The sequence below is a fragment of the Phacochoerus africanus genome, chromosome 1, assembly GCF_016906955.1.
Source record: "Phacochoerus africanus isolate WHEZ1 chromosome 1, ROS_Pafr_v1, whole genome shotgun sequence".
In the NCBI taxonomy this organism is placed as follows: Eukaryota; Metazoa; Chordata; class Mammalia; order Artiodactyla; family Suidae; genus Phacochoerus; species Phacochoerus africanus.
In genome coordinates this window covers 26,248,454-26,266,301 of record NC_062544.1, presented here as the reverse complement: position 1 = coordinate 26,266,301, position 17,848 = coordinate 26,248,454, and the positions used below count along the sequence as shown (strand labels likewise).

Genomic DNA, 17,848 nt, shown 5'->3' with positions numbered 1-17,848 from the left:
AGGAACACAAGCCTACTGTCAGAGGATCCCGTGCTCAGAGGAATTCTGGCCTTAAAACTGCCTTGGCGAGACTTCCTAAATCATAACCCGGCAGTCTGGGAGTGCAAGATGCTTGCAAGATGTTTGCAAGATGCTTGCAAGAGGGATTGAAACTCTGTAACAGATAACAAGGAAGCGTGGCAGGGGTTGGTGTGTGTGGGGGGGAGTTAAGCTTACTTGTGATAATCTGGCACTTCTGTTGACTTTTCACACATTAAATATAGAGCTGTAACCCCGTAGAACCTCTCTGGTTTAAAGGCCCAGCCAACCCTCTAGTTCTAGTAAGGGCAGGAAAAGGCAACTGCTCGGAGGCAGCCCATCAAACAGCTGGCCACATGTTCTAACATGTGCCCACCTGAGTGTGATGTGGGGCTTCTCTCTATGGCAGATGGGATACTGATTTCTTGCTAAATGCAAATAGCCACGTTTGCCAGAACAAACAAGAGCTAGAGAATTCTGCTTCACCGGGGCAGGTGAGACCTCGTGGAAGAAAACTTACCAGGGCACCAGTGCCACCAGGCGAGAATTCTAGGACTAGGTGCCTGTATGTTCCCAATAGCCAGGGATGGCCCTGGAGTTTGCCTGCCGTCCTGGTGTATTACTAATAGTGCCCCTTCCACTTGCAAAAAAATTCCAGCTTGGCCGATAATGTAGCAGATCACCCTTTGATGCTACTCTGTGAATAAATCCTTGGGGACACATTTCAAAATAAATCCTCGATATCAGGTTACAGGCACATCTTGTTTCACTGTGCTTTGCAGATATTGCTTTTTTAAGAATTGAAGGTTTGTGGCAACCCTGTGTCAAGCAAGTCTACTGGCATCCTCTTGCCAACATCATGTTTACTTTGTGTCTCTGTATCACATTTTGGTAATTCTCATACTTTTGCAAAGCTTTTCATTATTATTCTATTTTGCTATGATCATCTGTGATCATTGATGTTACTATAGGATTTGCGGAAGGCTCAGATGATGGTTTGCATTTTTCAGCAATAAAGTTTTTTCCTTTTCTTTCTTTCTTTTTTTTTTGTCTTTTTAGGGCTGCACTCTTGGCATATGGCAGGTCTCTGGCTAGGGGTTGAATCAGAGCTAAAGCTGCTGGCTTATGCCACAGCCACAGCAACATGGGATCCAATTCACATCTGTGACCTACACCACAGCTCACGGCAATGCTGGATCCTTAACCCACTGAACGAGGCCAGGGATGGAACCCACATCCTCATGCATACTAGCCAGGTTCATTACCGCTGAGCCCTGATGGGAACTCCAGCAATAAAGTATTTTTAATTAAAGTATGTACACTGTTGCTTAGACATAATGCTATGACACACCTAACAGACAACAGTATAGTGTAAACAGAACTTTCATATGCACTGGGAAACCAGAAAATTCACGTGACTCTCTTTACTGCAATATTCACTTTATTATGGGGATCTGGAACTGAACCTGCTGTATCTCTGAGGTCTGCTTGTATTTGTGTCTTTTTTGTTTCTGTCTCCAAAGAGAAATGGACAGAAAATGAATCAGTAACTGAGAGCATCATAGAATGTTAGAACTGAAAAGAAGCTCTAGAAATTTTCTGGGGAAAGGAAATAAATCTGTGACATCTGTTCTTATACGCCAGACACAAGGTTTAGGCACAAGGTTATGAGCCACTTCATTTGTCACAGAATCTCCTAGAGGGATGCTAAGTATCATTAGCCTCCTAAAGAGTCCTTCAAAAATGACTCAAGGTCAGACATCCAGCTGATGGCATGTGCATGATTAGAATCTAAGCCTGGGATCTGCCCAGTCTCTTGACCCTTCAGGCGCTTTCTGATCCCAGGACACTGCTTTTTCCTCCCCTTGATGTTTTTTGGGCATATTAAAGAAGAATGGTGTATGTATCCTGGGAGAGTTAAGGATCTTTGTTGTGCTATGGTCTGAAGGTTTGGGTCCCCCCAGAGTTGATAGGCTGAAATTCTAACTCCTGCTATGATGGAAGAAGTGGAGCTTTTAGAAGAGGCTAAAGGCATGGGGTGGAGCCCTTGTGAATGGAGTTGATGTCCTGGTAAAAGACCCCAGAGAGCTTCCTTGCCACGTCCACCACAGCAGCAGGACATGGTGAGAAGGCGCTGGTTATGAGCTGGGAAGAGGGCCCTCACCAGAAAACCACCATGCTGGCACCTTGATCTTGGACTTCCAGCCTCCAGAACTATGAGAAGTTAGTATCTGTCATTTTAAGGCTCCCAGTCTGCAGTATTTTGCCGTAGCAGCCCGGACTAAGACAGGGTGCAAGCGACAAAACCCAACTTTGTGCTACCTGAGCAACAGGGTAATTTGTTACGCAGATACAGGGCGCTCACATATTCAAAAAGATGGTTTAAGAACCAGACTTGAACACAAAGACGCCAGATAACTCGAGGGGTCTCCACAGCAAAGCAACACAGACTTCAGGGCCCCAGGATGAAATGAATGAGGGTGGTTGTTTCTCTTACTTTTCTCTTCTTCTCTGTCAACTCCCCTCCCATGACCACTCAGCCTGAGCCAGCAGGGCCTGGCACCCCAACTGAGTGTCCCCTTACCTCAGGGCACAGTCAGGGGGTTCGGTGAGCCTGCACCACTAACCAACCCAGCATTAGTACTGCTAAGCCGTTTTGTTTGTTTGGTTGGTTGGTCATTTTAGGGCCGCACCCATGGCACATGGACGTTCCCAGGCTAGGGGCTGAATCAGAGCGGCAGCTGCTGGCCTATGCCACAGCCACAGCCACCACAAAGGATCCAAGCCATGTCTGTGATCTACACCACTGCTCAAGGCAGCACTGGATCCTTACCCACTGAGTGAGGCCAGGGATCGAACCTGAGTCCTTGTGGATACTAGTTGGGTTCCTTACTGCTGAGCCATGATAGGAACTCCCTATTTCTTTTTTCTTTCTTTTTTTTTTTAATGGAGAAAAATGTAGACAAACCAAGGATCATCATTTTAGAAGAATTCAAGGACAAAATATCCTTTCCCTCACAGTGTAATAAATACGGTTGGCACAACCTGTTCTAGGTAGATACTGGTTATTCCCCTTGTGAAATTTCTGTCTTTGGAAATGATACTCAGTGGAAAGAGTCTTCGCATCAAACAGGTTTGGTTTCAAATCCCATATTCTATGTCTGATGATCTGTGAGGGCTTGGACAAGCATTTGTTCTTTCTCTGCAATCTGTAAAATGGGTATATTTTCCTCGATCGCCCTTTCACAAAGAGCAGTAATAAGGATCACTTGATATTATACATACGAGCGTCTAGCTTTTCTTTCCTCCAAGGTCTTGAGGTCTCATGGCAGGTCGGATAAACAAATTATACATTTTCTATAGGCACTGTCTTTTCCCCAACCCCCTAACCCACTCCTCCTAAGGGACCCACTGTCTATTCCCAGAGCATGTCCACAGGGAAGTTCCGACACTCAAGCACAGCAAAGTATAAAGAATGAAAAGGCAGGCACTTCTCCCAGGACAGTGAACTGGCAGATGCACTCCATCTGGGTCAAAATGTGGAAGGTCAGATATAAACTGGTGGTCAGGGCATTGATACTGTCAAGGCAGATAATGCAGCCAACATCAGGAGGCTCCAGGAACAGTGTGGAGGCTGCAAGCACCAAGACCGCAGGTGAGGCAGGCACGTCCAGCCTGAAAGGCAAGGGCTAAGTGACTTGCCAGGACTGAAGGAACAAGTCACCAAAGTAGAGCGGAGGGACATCCACATGGCCCAGCGCTTGCATTCTCGCTCCATACTGACCAGCTATGGGAACTTGGGCCCGTGAACGCTGGTCTCTCGGCATCTATAAAACTGCCATCTCCTTACTCATAGGTCCTTCGCGAGGATTAAATGTGCTGAGAGCTAGACCGGGTTTGATGCACGCGGGGCTGCTGGGCTACTCGGTCACACAGCTCTTCTTCCATCCTCGGGGTGGGCATGGGCTCCCCGGGCCCCGAGCTCTACCTTGGCGGGTGCAGCTGGATTGGGCCAAGGTCTTCGGTGTGGGGCTGGCGCCCACATCTCCCCCTCCTCCACTGCCCTTCCCCAACCTGCCCGAGAAGGAGGGGGCGGTGCAGGAGGAGGTGTTTTTCTCCTCTCTCAGGCTGAGAAGCCTGCATGCCCCCCTCTGGCCCTCTGGCCACCGCCCACCCATCCCTGCGGGCCCCGGGGAGTTTCCCTCCGCAGCGGAGCTGCCTGGGGATAGGCTGCCTGAGTGAAAAGTAGGCCGCCGAGGAAGAGAGGCTTGACAGGAGGTCCAAATAAGCACTTCCTCCCACCCACCTTCCAGCGTCTGAGGCACCTCAGCCAGAGAGGTGCCAGAGAGAGAGGAGGGAAAAAAAGAGATATTTTTTTGAAAAGAATGAGATTGTCAGCTCTGAGGAAGTGGAAAATCTTGCTCCTCGTTGCCTCACACGCGGCAGCTGGTTCCTGCTTTCCTCCTGCCTTTCCTGGGATGGGGGAGGTGGCGACTGGGTCCAGACGGGGGTGGCTGTCAGGACACAGGGTGCAGTGCGGCCTGGCGAAGGGCTGCCCTGGGCTTGCCCAAGCCCGGCCCCCACCCCCCCGCATATGGGGGATGGCTGGGTGGCAGCCCCGTCCCTCCTGGCACACTCACTGCCAGGTATGGTCACTGAATTCTGTGTCTTGGTGTATGGCTGCCAGGTGCATGGAGCTGCCCTGCTCGGTCCAACGGGCAGGACCCCTGTCTGGCTCTCTAGCTGGACCCTCCTGTGTGGGTGGAGCCCTTTGTCGCCCAGCAGGGTTCCACACACATGGTGCTTCCACTGCCAGCCTCTAAGAGCGGACAGAAAACGGTCCCCTCCCTGAGAAGGTGACAGTGGCAGCTCTTGTTCCCACTCTAGACAAACCTACACAGGCCCTAAGGAAAGTTCCAGCAGCAATTCACCTCAGCCTTGGGTGATACACGGAGCCATAACAAGCTGGTGGAGGTGAGGCTGGAGGGCATTCTCTCCATGGCTTGCGGTGCCTAAGGCGCCACCATCTCTGGGCCACCTGCCGTCACCTTTGTCTCTCTCCCCCAGCCCGCACCCTCTGTCCAAATCAAAGCCCAGTAAGCACGTCCTCCCTTCCACCTTCCAGTTTCTCAGGTGCCTCTGCTAAGAAGGTCGACACGTTCTCTCCTCCGAAGTCCCTACTTTCCATTCTCTCCTGGTCCCTAAGTGACAACTCCTTCCCCCAGCCCCAGAGGATGCAACCCACAAATCTCCCCTAGTAAACTGCATATTTTTCTCACCTCTAAAATTAGCCATTAAACAAGGCAGTTATCTCATCTAATTTGTTCTGTGGGTTCACAGGAAAGAGAGGGCCTCAGGTGTGGACAGTGGTGGGGGGATATGGGGGGAACCTCGCCCCACCCGGGTCTGGTTGCTCAGCCACGCTTAGTCTCTGAGACCTAAACATCTGACCTGTCACTCCCTGCAAGATTTGCCTTCTTGTCCACAGACCCCGCTGAATGCACATTAAGATCCATAGCCCGCAAGCCCCCATCTCCCTGGATGCACGTGACATGGCTCTTACTGGGTGCAGCCTGTCTGCCCTCTTCCTAACTTGGGGCTAGAAATGACACAGCCAAGGTTTCCACTAACCTGTCCATCTGCTCCCTCATGTGTTCCGAGTTCCCCAGCTTGCTGGGGAGGAGAAAGAGACGGGCGAGGAGCCCCCACCCGGCCCTGCCCCAGGCCACGGCTCCATATCCCTGTGCCTTACCTGCTCCCCACTCTCTGCTCCGCTTCAAGCTTGCAGCCTAGACTGATGCTCTCTGGAGGATGGCTGCGCATGGGCCCCGGCCCTCCTCGCCGCACCAGCTCCTCGGCCTCGGGCTGTTTGCTGAGACCGCTGTCATCACGGCCCTTTTTACAGGTGTGGGGCCTGGGGCTGGACCAAGTGAGCTGGCCTGTCCAGGGCCTCCGTGGTCTCTCTGATGTTCTGATCCTCTTTTGGGGACCAGCTGGCCCTGCCCCTAGAACTTCTGGAGGCCTCTAGCCAGAGACAGGAGATGTGAAACTCCTGAGTGTTGGGCAATTACCGAGGACTGGGGAAGCAGAGAGGCTGCTGGCCGAAGCAACCAGCTTCCCCTTTCGCCATCGTCTGTCCCGGATCAGCTGCTCTTTCTGGGCAGCTCCCCTGTGGGGAGAGCACACCAAAGCCTGCCTCACAGAAAGGGCTCTGTCCTCTTCTGAACGGGACCAGACTGACAACCCCACTTTCTCTCCATGGAAACTGCACAGGCTCTGGAGACAGAGTTGAGTTGGAAGCCCTGCTCCACCTTGGGCAATTTATGTCACATCTCAGAGCCCCACGGTGGCAGAGAGGTAAGGGACAGGGGCTCTGGGCTCAGAGAGGGTTCCAGACAAGATCCTGCCATGCAATCTACATGCTGGAGCAAGGGGGGCAAGGAGCTCCACTTCTCTGAGCCTCAGCTTTCTCTTCTGGAAAATAGGAATTATAATAGTGCCAACAATAAATTAAGACAATGAGTGCAGAGTCCTCAGCCCCCTCCTTGGCCCAGATGAAGGACCCCACACATTGATTTGTGACAATTCTCATCACCGTCATCACTGCCACTCAGGCTCCTTAACCCCGGTGTCTCTCTTCTAAACAGGCTCCATGGATTGTCCATCTTGGCACTTTTATTGCATAATTCTGCCAAAAGAGCCTAAATATTTAGCTATACCTTAATTCCAACTTCTGCTTTCCTGTAGATGCTTTTTTCTTGGGAGTGTGGGTGAACACTACTTTCAAAATCGCTTTTCCTTCTAAGGCTGATGATCTTGAATGCTCCTTTCTACAGATGTGGTGTGCTTTGTTCACAAAGTACAGCCCAACACCACCCCCCCCCACACACACACATGCATACTCAGGTTCAGAATGCCTTCCCTCGGCATATTCCAAGGCCCTGCTTCAACGCCAACTAATCCCATTACATCTTCTTTGATTGCCCTACTTGGATGTGATTTCTCTCTCTTCCTCTCTTTTCAAATGGTTTTTTATCATTGGCAGCTCTCCTGGGGATTTGAAAAATGAAGTGACCTCTCCCACCAGTGGTGGAGCTTTGGAACAGCAGGCCATGTGCTGGAGAGCACGACCCGTTATTAAGAGCTCTTAGGTTCCAGCCCTGTGAGCAGCACTTGGCCTGGGCTGCTTCAGCTAAGGCCCCCAGCACCCTCTGAGGTGAGGATGACATCAGCTCAGGTTCCTGGAGCGCTTCCAGGAAGGTCCTAAGCCTAGGCAGTGCAGACCTCATTGGCATAACCACCTGGCCAGGCAGGTGCACTGCAGTGAGGACGGGGCTGCTTAGATTGTACATAAGATGGGAACTGTGCATGGCCAAAGCTCGCCTTGAGAAAGCTCCGGGAAGGCACCACCTTGGGGGCAACTTAACATCACTCAGTAAGTGTAACAGAGCGTGGTTCATTTTTCAAGCCACTGGATAGATAGCCATCTCTGTGTGTGTGTGCACGGAGCACTAGATAGAGCGGCGAACTTGTGTTTGGAGGCTGTGATGGTGCACACGTATGTTTGCCTTTAGACACTGGACTCACCCTCAGTGAAGGAGAGTCTCCGATACAAGAAGCGTACAGAGTCTGAGACGGACTGAGAAAATAGGTGAGTCCCATCGCCTGTCCCCAGGGATGTGCTCTTTACATAAAATATATGGAGAAATTAATAATAAATACAATATATGGTGGGAACAGGGTGACTATAAAATGTGACAGCATCAACAGCGACTGTTACTTCTTCCTTTAACTTTCCCCCCTTAAGTTTGTCTAGTTAAATGCATCTCAGTTTTACACGCACACGAAGCAATTCTTCTGCGATCCCAGTTTACAGGTATGGAAACTGAGCTTCCTAGAGTTTAGGTCCTTGCCTGAGGTTGCACAGCAGGGAAACAGTCACATCAGAAATTAAGCTGGGGTCTGCCCAGGGGAGCCCCTTCTCAGCCCTGGATGCCCCAGTCATCAACCCGCTCACAGAGGATGCTCTCATAGTATCTATAAGGAGGCAACCCAAAGAAGCTCAACTTGATCCTTCTGAGAAACCCGGGGCGGGGGGGTGGAGGCATTAAAAGGTCACGTTCCTTCCCCTTCACTGATGGGGGAGATTGTCTACATTTTAGGTCAACCGTCAAGTTAGATTTCATCTGCAAAGACCCAGACGAGCAGGAATGTGGTTTAGACATCTGAGTGCAGGGATTTTAATGGAAACTTCAAACTCCCCTTGATCGCCCCTCCCTGGGCTGCGTGGACAGGCCAGTGGGGAATTACCAGCCCTGTAGTTCTCTCTGACTCTCAAGCCCCCAGAGTTGGGCTTCCTTGTTTAGTTATTTAGAGCCCGGCAGAGGAAGTGGTAAAGGAAACTTGCTGAGTCGTTTTCTGAGAAGAGACCATATTTGTTCGCAGAGGAAGCTGTTGCTTTCTGGGATCAGGCTACAGCAGAAAGGACGTCTGCTCCAACGAGGCTTTTCCAGAGAGTACCTGGGAGTTGGAAGAGCCAAGGACGCCTCTGTGCTCTGGATTTGGGGTTCTCTGTCCATGGGCGCAACAGCCACACGCAGCTCGTGAGCAGCCATGGCATTCAGGAACGTGCCCTTTCGCTCCGAGGTTCTGGCCTGGGACGCCGACAGCCTCGCAGACTATTTCAAGAAGGTGAGCCTTACTCTTTTGTGGGTGGCGGGGCTGGGGAGGTACTTGAGGATGGAGCCTGGGCAGAACCTGAGAGGCGTGACAGACAGCAGCGGAACATCCAGCCCGGTGCCATCTCGCCAGCCGAGCCAGCACCATAGATAGACATTTGCCGCTGAGTGCTGCTGGCAGTGCCTTCTGGGGAGAAGAGAGGTCTCAAAGGGACACGGACCTCCTAGGTGCCAGGGCTGGAGTTTGTGCTCTTTAGGCCCGGTCCCACTCAGCTCCCTCCAGGATTGCCGTCCTCCCTGCTCAGCTGCAAAATAAGCTCAGGGAGGCTAACCAGCCCAAAGCCCCAGGGACTACATATGACAGAGGCCGGATTCCAGTCACACCTGTCTGGTTTCAAAGTCCCTGCTCTGAGACTCAGAACTGCGGTACCTGCTAGTGAGACTACTTGCTAGAAAGTGGAGACAAGGAGTCTTGGGGGACGAGAGACGAAAGGCGGGATCAGAGGCTATGATGAACGATGCTGGAGAGGGTGTCTGGGCAAGTCATTGCTCGTGACCTTGAAAGAGAACTTTTCAGGCCCTTACCTGGACAGAGTCTCACTGGAGCTGTATGAGGGTCTTTTGAGGCAGCCCAGGAGACTGACATGAGCCCTAGGTTATAGCTAGGGAAACTGGGGTCCCTAAAGAGAAAAAGATTTGCTGGGGTGGGGGTCAGAGGCCAAGGTTGTGGCAGAGACCAGAGTGTTTTTGTCCTGCCTTCCAGCCTTGAAGATGCTCAAAGATCCCTGTGCTTGGTCATCTGCTGGTGGGGCTGCAGTGGCACATCTGCGTGGGCAGATCCCAAGCCACATGACTCAGTTAGGTACCCTCTGTCCTTGTCCAAGGTATACGATGTCTTATGAGGGACATTTGAGTTTCTAACACCCCATCTCTGGAGGGTGACATCAAATTCGGTTGATACTCTGAATTATCACAAAGATAAGACTTTTAAGTGAAGAACTTAGAGGTTATTAAGTCAATGTTCTGTTTTCCTTGGGGGTGGCCTTGGCTCCCTGGGACACACAGCCCAGCTTGGGGTCTATATGGTACCAGGGTATTTCCTGTCACTGCTGTTCTTGCCTAAGAAAAATGTGAAAATGTTGAGTCGGGTGTGGCATGATAGAGGCACAGCCCACAGATCCTGTTACTTGCTGGGTTTTCTTTGTGCACGTCATTTCTGTTATTTTTACCTCCAAAAGATCATAAAAACTTAGGTTTCAGCACTGCGGGTACAAAGATCATTGAGATAACCGACTTTTGAAGGGTGTTTTTAAATACTTTCCTTAAATGTGGACCAAATACATTAGAGCCACATGTGAAATTTACTAAGGCGCTCTAAAGTGGCATATTGCCTCAATAAAGAAAGGAGAAAAGAATTAGGAATTACTGAGGCATACTTGGGAATGGGTTGAGAAGCAGAGACAGGCCCCATCTCCAACGTGATAGGAATTACATAACCCTGTACAGCAATTGAAGAATTTATGGGTAAAGTTCCCCTTAGTACAGGGAGATGGACTACATGTCAGGATGATTCAGGGTGAAGGCTCTCTGCCTGAGTTGGGGGAAGGAAGAATTTTCTTTGTGGAGACCTCAGACTCTGGGTAGAGTCCACAACACCTGGACAGGTTCCCTCTCCCAGCAGGAAAGGTCTGAGGGCAGGAATGAGGAGACCGAGGGACACCTGAGAGCCAGGAGGTCCCAGCATCCCCACAGACGCAGAGAGACACCCTTCAAACCCTCAGCACCTCAGTTCCCCCAGAGAGCAAATGCCACGTGAACTGACCATGGAGTCATCTGGGGAAAGACCTTAGCCAGCAAAAGTCCTATTGGCAGGTATGGCTTCTAATGAAGCACTGGGATCCTGCCCCCCTTGGAAGTACCTCCCTAGCCAGCTCTGGAGCCAGACACACCTTGGTTTGAATCTTGGCTTTGCCACCTGCTGGCTCGGTGACCTTCCCTTGGTTACTTCACCTCTCTGTGCCTTGGCTTTCTCATCAGTAAAATAGAGATCCTAACAGTGACTAACCTCACAGGATTATTGGGAGAATCAAAGGAAATGCATGTGTGAGGCCTTTAGCGGAGGGGGGCCCACTCGTGTTTGATCTTCCCTTTCTCCTGCTCTGCTCACTAGACCCTCGCTGGGGACATCATGCAGATCACTGGGCCTTTGTGTCTCACCATCTCAGCTACGTGCAGCTCATCCTCTGTCTGGAACGTAGGCCTCTGAGGACTGAGGTCATGTTTTAAGTTTCTTTAACTCTTCGACTTCTTTTGGCACGGCAGGAAGACATCCTGGGCCATGCAGTGGAGGAGACTTTGGCTTAGAGCTATGAGGGTTTTTTTTTCTTTTTTTCTTTTTAGGGCCACACCTGTGGCATATGGATGTTCCCAGACTAGGGGTTGAAAAGGAGCTATAGCTGCCAGCCTACACCACAGCCACAGCAACGCAGGATCCTAGCCGAGTCTGTGACCTACACCACAGCTCACAGCAACACCAGATCCGTAACCCACTGAGCGAGGCTGGGGATCAAACCCACATCCTCATGGATACCTGTCAGGTTTGTTACCGCTGAGTCACAACCGGAACTTCCAGAGACCTGTGAGTTCTAATCCTGGTTTTGTCCCCAGCTCACTGTGTGACCTTAGGCCAGTCCCTTCCCTTCTCTGGGCCTAGCTACAACACTAGGTACCTCCCCCAGACCAGTGCCAACCAAAACTGAGCACTCAAAAGAATCATCTAAGCATATGATAGAAATACTGCTGCTCCCAGGCCTAGATATTACTGGCTCAGAATCAAACTCCCAGGCAGGCCCCAGTCTGTAGGGCTGTGTGTCTATCTAGAGTCCAAGCCAGCATTCTGCAAAATCAGAGAGTCAACTGATAATGATGAGAAAACGATGAATTAAAGGCAACTGAGGAGTTCCTGCTGTGGTGCAACAGGATTGGCAGCATCTTGCGAGTGCTGGGACATAGGTTCAGTCCCTGGCCCAGGGCAGTGGGTTAAGGATCTGGTGTAGTTGCAGCTATGGCTTAGGTCGCAACTGCGGCTCGGATCTGATCCCTGGCCCGGGGACTCCATATGCTGCTGGGCAGCCAAAAAAAGAAAAAGAAAAAAAACCCAGCTGAATATTCTTAGAACCATTTTACCCCACAGTATGTAGATAAAAGGGGTGCTTGGAGTTCCACAGAGGCTGCTTATTTTCTACATGACCCCTAAATCAGCTTCTCCTGAGCTTTCTCATAACCATCCTACCCTAGCAGGCCTTGAGGTTAGAGCAACTGCATTCATGCTTTAGATGTGCTGGCTGTAAGAAAAGGCCAAGATTTTAAGTTTTGTCTGAAATAAGGCGGCCATACAAACTGCAAGCCCCATCCCTGTGAAGAGAAGCTAGGATTCTCAAGACAAGCATTTAATCTTAAATACTCTAGCCTGAGACATCAAATCATTTAGAGATATTTCACATGCAAATGCTTATGCTGTTGAGGATGAAGTAAAACAGACACCTGATTCAATTGTTAATTGAGGGGACCCTTTAGAAAAGCAATCCAGACCCTAGAATGATCATTCCTGTTGATTCTACAACTCCAATCCGAAAATCTAAATTAAACCATTTAAAGCAGAAGAAAAAAACTGTATGCAGGAAACTATTCAGAATGTTCTAGACTGTGGTCTGCATAGGATGTTCATCTGCACTTAAATCTGTTCTCTTACTGGAGTTCCCGTTGTGGCGCAGCGGAAGCGAGTCTGACTAGGGACCATGGGGTTGCAGGTTCAATCCTTGGGCTCTTTTAGTGGGTTAAGGATCCGGCGTTGCCATAAGTGGTGGTGTAGGTCACAGACGTGGCTCGTGGCTCGTGTCTCGGGTCCTGCGTTGCTGTGGCTCTGGCGTAGGCCGGCAGATATAGCTCTGATTTGACCCCTAACCTGGGAACCTCCATATGCTACAGGTGCAGCCCTAAAGAGAAAAAAAAAAAAAATCTGTTCACTTATTGTGTGTAAGTTATACTGTTATTACCTAAAAGGAGAACATTTCTGACAGACATTAAAGCCTTGCTCTGAAGCCCGATTCACCTCTGTCACTTGTTCCCCATGGAAGCTTATACAAACAACTTGACTTTCCGTGTCTTTAGACTCTCTATCTGTGAGGTCTAAATGACTTAAAATTGGTTTAAATATGTAGAACAGTGCCTCCCATATAGCAAGTGTTCAAAAATTATTAGAAGTTTCTATTAGCATTATTGGGGCAGCAGCTTAAGTAACAACCTGTTTAGCAACAGGGAGTAAATCAAAATAATATTCAAAATCAGCTTGTAATAAATAACATGAGGTCGTACCTATATGGTCATTTGCAGGTAATTTCAAGGGAAAAGTCAAGATGAGATTGAATATGAACAAAAACCTCAATTATGTTTAGCAAGATGCTTAGTAAAAAGCACTGAAAGAAACACATCACTGTGTTCTCCGAGTTTGTCTTTGGGTGGTCAGATGATAGATGCTATTTATTTTTGTCTTTAGCTCTTCAGCATAGGGCCAGCCCTTTGTGACTCTAAAGGCACTCTCTTCTGTAGGGGTTGGCCCCAAAGCCGTGGACCGAGGCAATTTCTCCATTTCAGAGAGTCCCAAGGGGTTAGTGAAAGCAGCCCTGAGGTAGGGACCGGGTCCCTCTGTTAGACAGGGGAGAGAAGGCGGGAGTCTGGCTAGCCGCAAGTACCACAAATTGCTAAGCTTCTGGGGCAGGCGAGGGAGGGGGACCAATGGCAGGAGCCTGCCCACACTGACAGCACCTCCCGCCTCTCTGCAGCTCAACTACAAGGACTGTGAAAAGGCCGTGAGGAAGCATCACATCGACGGGCCAAGGTTTTTGGTAAGTGCTGGCCAGTCCGACACATGGAGGCCAAAGCTTCTCTGCACTTTAACTGAGGGCTGCAGGGCCAAGTGGTCTACCCTGTCCCTGGGGATGCCCAGGGCAATGCCTGTTTTCAGGATCCCTGCAAAGCCCGTGCCCTTCTTCAGAGTTTTGTGTGAATGTCTCTGGTCACCTCTCAGCATCCTCCTGTTTGGGATACCCCCAGATCTTTCACTGATATCAAGGTACATTCTAAAGTCAAAGCATAAGGAGGAATTCAATTACAGTTCACACACACACACACACACACACACACGCACACGCACACACGCACGCACGCACCTCTTGAAAATCTATTCAAATACCCCCTGTACTTGAGAAGGCCAAGGGGAAAAAAGGCTGTCTGGGAGAACAGAAGGTTCTCTTTCCCATCTCACTCTGGAGTCCATACTCTCTGACTGGAAGAAAGGGTAGAATCACCCTCCTTATTTCAGTTATGTCCCTCTTCCTCTCCACTCAATTCCCATAGTTGGTTTTGTGCCAATGAAACACACATGTGATATGGCTCTCTCCGCCTCATCATAATTGCAAAAAGCTTCAAGCCTAAGATGAAGATACAGCTGCATATTAAGGACTGAGCCATGGAATGGAAAGGGAGGCAGCTCTAATCGGTGGAGTTAGAGGCACTGCGTAGTGTCTGGGGAGGTAGTCTGAACATTTCCCTGAACAGACACCTTTGCTATTGAGTAAGAGAGACCCTGACTGCACCAATCCCTTCCTTATCGCCATGTTTCTTCACTGTTTGAAAAAGAAGGAGGAACAAGACTTCAAAGGTCTTATGGGGCAGGTGTTCCCAACGGGGATTTGGAGTTGGGGGCGGGGGGGAGTGGGCAACAGCTTCTTGAATTCCTTCAGTGACAGTCAGCTCACTACCACCAAGAGCCTTCTGTTCCATTCTGGGCAGCTCTTAAGTTTAATGCTGAGACCAAACCTATTGCCCTTATTGGTCTGAGTTTTTCTTTCATGCGCCATGTAAGACATGTTTATTTACTGTTCCACCTAAATAAATCATTCATTCACCCTGCTCTTCACTTGAAAAGCATTTTCCTGAGCTCCTTTTCCATATAAGACTCTGCCATGTGCTGAGAATAAAGAGATGATTCAGATGGGATTTCTGCCTTCTAGAAACTTGTTGTATAGCAGAAAGGGATCTTCAGGAAGGCTGCAACCACCTCAATTACAACTAAAGAAATAAGTACAGAGGTGAGATGTGATTTATTCAAAGTCACGCACCTAGTAATGAGATTAAAGCACACATTTAATTTAATATAACACTGCACAAATTTTTAACACTGCTATTTCTTTATTCTGAGCTTTGAGCCACTAGAATTCTGGGAGTTTTGCTGTTCTTTTTTGCTTTGGGGGCCACACTCATGGCATATGCAGGTTCCCAGGCTAGGGGTCGTGTCAGAGCTACAGCTGCCAGCCTACGCCACAGCCACAGCAACGCAGGATCCAAACTGCATCTGCAACCTACGCCACAGCTCACAGCAACACCGGATCCCTGACCCAGGGAGCAAGGGCAGGGATTGATCACGCATCCTCATGGAGATTAGTCGGGTTCGATTCTGCTGCACCACAGTGGGAACTCCCTGTTGTTCTTCTCGAACACCACCACCTCCTGCTAAATCTGAGTATTTCCTTCCGGTGCCTTTAGCATTGAGAACAAGACTTCCCAGGGCTGAGCGGAAAGAGAGTAAGATATCGTCCTTGGGGATGGTCCTGATGCCCTGGGTCACCTCGAACAAGCACTCGCCCTCCCTAAGCTTCCCCTTGTTCCCTCCTCTAGTGGCAGAGCACAGGGGACTGAATGACAGCGGGTGACAGTCCCTCCTAGCTCTTGGGAGTCCCCCAGTGCTCCCCTTGTGAGGGTCAGGCCTGTTAAGACAGGGTTGCTGCCTCGGTTGGAGCTTTCCTTCCTCTGCCTCAATATCTGGGACCTGCCGGCCCTCAGTGAATCTGCACATTCTCATCCTGTGTGAAGGGAGAAAGTGGGGAGAGGGGAATGAAATGCCAGGAAAGTAGGGAGGGAGCAGAACCTGGGCCTGCCCTGGCAGCTTCTGCTGAAACCACCCTCCCCTCAGGTGGTCTGGGTACAGCCTGGGACCTGATCTCATCTAGCACCCCTTCCAGTCTATAACACCCAGGACTGTACAGCTCCAGAGGCAGGGGTGGAAGACCCTAGTCTTTTTCCCTCCCTCCCTCCCTCCTGTCTTCCTTCTTCTTTCTTCAGCGTAGGAGCTACCAGGTCCTTTAAATCTCGTTTGCTGTAATTTTCTTTTCCATTGAGAAGTGTGGTGGGGAACTGGAGGTGCCATGCTTCCAGAAGGTTGTAAAAGAGAAGGCTGTGTGCTTAGAAGTTGGGTCAGAAAGCTGGGCAGAAACCAAACCATAGGGGCCTAATCAAATAGGTGCTCATCTTGTTCAAGTGATAAGAAATCTAGAGGTGGACACTCAGAGCTGTGAACTGCTGAAGGAAGCCACTGAGAGCTCAGGCCCCCCAAACTAGTGGGAAGAGTCTATGGCTTCTATCCTAATGGTTACAAGATGGCTGGGCCACTCCATCTCTAGGCATCACATCTGCATTCCAGGCAGGAATAAGGAGAGAAGGGCAAAGAGTAAAAAAGGCAAAAGTGCATGAGGGTGGGGTGCATTCCCCCTTATTTTCAGGGAAACTTGCCCCAAAGCTTTACTCCATCAGCCTCCAGGTTATACCTCACTGGCCACAACGGAGTCCCATGATCTCAGTCATCTGCAAGGGAGTCCAGGGGGTTAAATATTTTGAGCTGGGAACATTCACTGCCCTGAACAAAATCCAGGTCCTGACAGTAAGGGAGAAAGAGAGTGGCTATCAGGTAGGCAAGCAGCGGCATCTGCCACCTCGCCTTTCCAGGCGGGGCCCAATTCTCAGCTCTCCTCTCTCTTGCCCCTGTGGAGGACACACTTAGCATGTCATCATGGTCCTGCAAAGCCACGAGTCTAACTCCACCTCATTGTACAAGTAACTCAGAGTGTGCTGGAGGTTTTTGAAGGAGGAGGTTATATCACAGAGCAAAATTCTCCAAAAATCCGGCTTACCATCTTCCATCTTTCCTCCCCATTCCTATCCCTGTTCTAAAGGCCCTTCTTTCCTAACATCCTGTTTCTCTACGTCTCCAGCCATGCACACCTACTCACCTTCTCCCTCACCTGCTTTCGAAAATTCCCCCAGCCTATGTCCTTGACTCAGCAGAACAGAAGTCAGCGGCCAGCTGCCCAGTTCTCAGCATTCATCCCTCTGGCAACTTCCAGGAAGCCCTCTACATGTCATGCCCCATGCTAAACATGAGTCTTGGTAGCCTCCTCCAGAAGGGGAAGGTTCTGGATAAAGGAGATGCCATGGCTCAGGGTTAAGAAGTTAAGAAGTTTGATCCAAAGCCTGACTGTCTCACGACTCCTGGCAAACTCCTGGCCCAGCCCTGCCACGGGGACTGATGTGGGGGCAGAGCCAGACTCTGCTACTAGGAGCTGGAGCAGATGAGACCAGAAGCACACTGCTAAGATGCCCCAGCCCCTGTGCCAGTGGGGCTCAAAGCGAAGTATGCCCGGTTCATCCTAGAAGGCAGCCAGCAACTTTCCAGGCAGCTCCCAGCCCAGAGCAGAAGCAGCAAAGACTCTAACCTCCAAGAGCCAGCCAGACTCCAGCTGCTCCCACCTCCTAGGAGCACAAATGACTCATCTAACCCCCATTTACCACTCACAAGAGGTGTGGCATACATTTAGCCAACACAGGGCATACTCACCTCATTCAATCCTCACAACCCCTGAAATGGGGCTATTATGGTTAATACGGTTCCCAATGGGCAGATAAGGAAACAGCTTAGAGAGACTAATTGTGCTCAATGAAACAACCAAGATTTGAACCCAGCCTGTCTGACTCCAGAGCTCCTACCTTAACCACTGGGGCTCTGACCTCAATGAGAAGGTTCACAGGGCCCCTTCTCTGCATCAGCATTGTTTCTCTGGGAAAGGTGCCGCCCTCTTTTCTGGCACCCCTGCTTCTCCTCCTCCCTTCAAGGTGCTTCTCTCACACTCCCCCTTTCCATGGGGACACTCAAAGTGCTGGGACATGACAGGAGGGAAGCCTGCAGGAAGAACACAGACCACAGATGCCACAGAACAGGGTCCCGGCCCCCGCTCCATCACCTACAAGCTGAAATTCTCTTA

General features: G+C 50.1%; 2 protein-coding genes across 4 annotated transcripts in view; one reads left to right on the top strand and one right to left on the bottom strand.

Moving 5' to 3' along the window:
• Positions 1–6,006, bottom strand: part of KCNIP1 (potassium voltage-gated channel interacting protein 1) — a 422,923-nt gene extending 416,917 nt beyond the window's left edge. The window contains exon 1 of the mRNA XM_047785586.1: positions 5,771–6,006. The gene's annotated coding sequence lies outside the window, so the exon portion shown is untranslated. The remainder of the gene's footprint in view (positions 1–5,770) is intronic.
• A 1,645-nt stretch (positions 6,007–7,651) lies between these two features.
• LCP2 (lymphocyte cytosolic protein 2) overlaps positions 7,652–17,848 on the top strand; it is a 43,446-nt gene continuing 33,249 nt past the window's right edge. The window contains exons 1-3 of one of the 3 annotated variants that reach the window (XM_047785298.1): positions 7,652–7,669; positions 8,464–8,709; positions 13,538–13,600. In XM_047785298.1, coding sequence (XP_047641254.1) covers positions 8,632–8,709; positions 13,538–13,600 — 141 coding nt within the window. In that variant the 5' untranslated portion in view covers positions 7,652–7,669; positions 8,464–8,631. Of the gene's footprint in view, positions 7,670–8,404; positions 8,710–13,537; positions 13,601–17,848 lie in introns of those variants that run through there. The other 2 variants (XM_047785381.1, XM_047785211.1) reach the window with 2 other exon arrangements.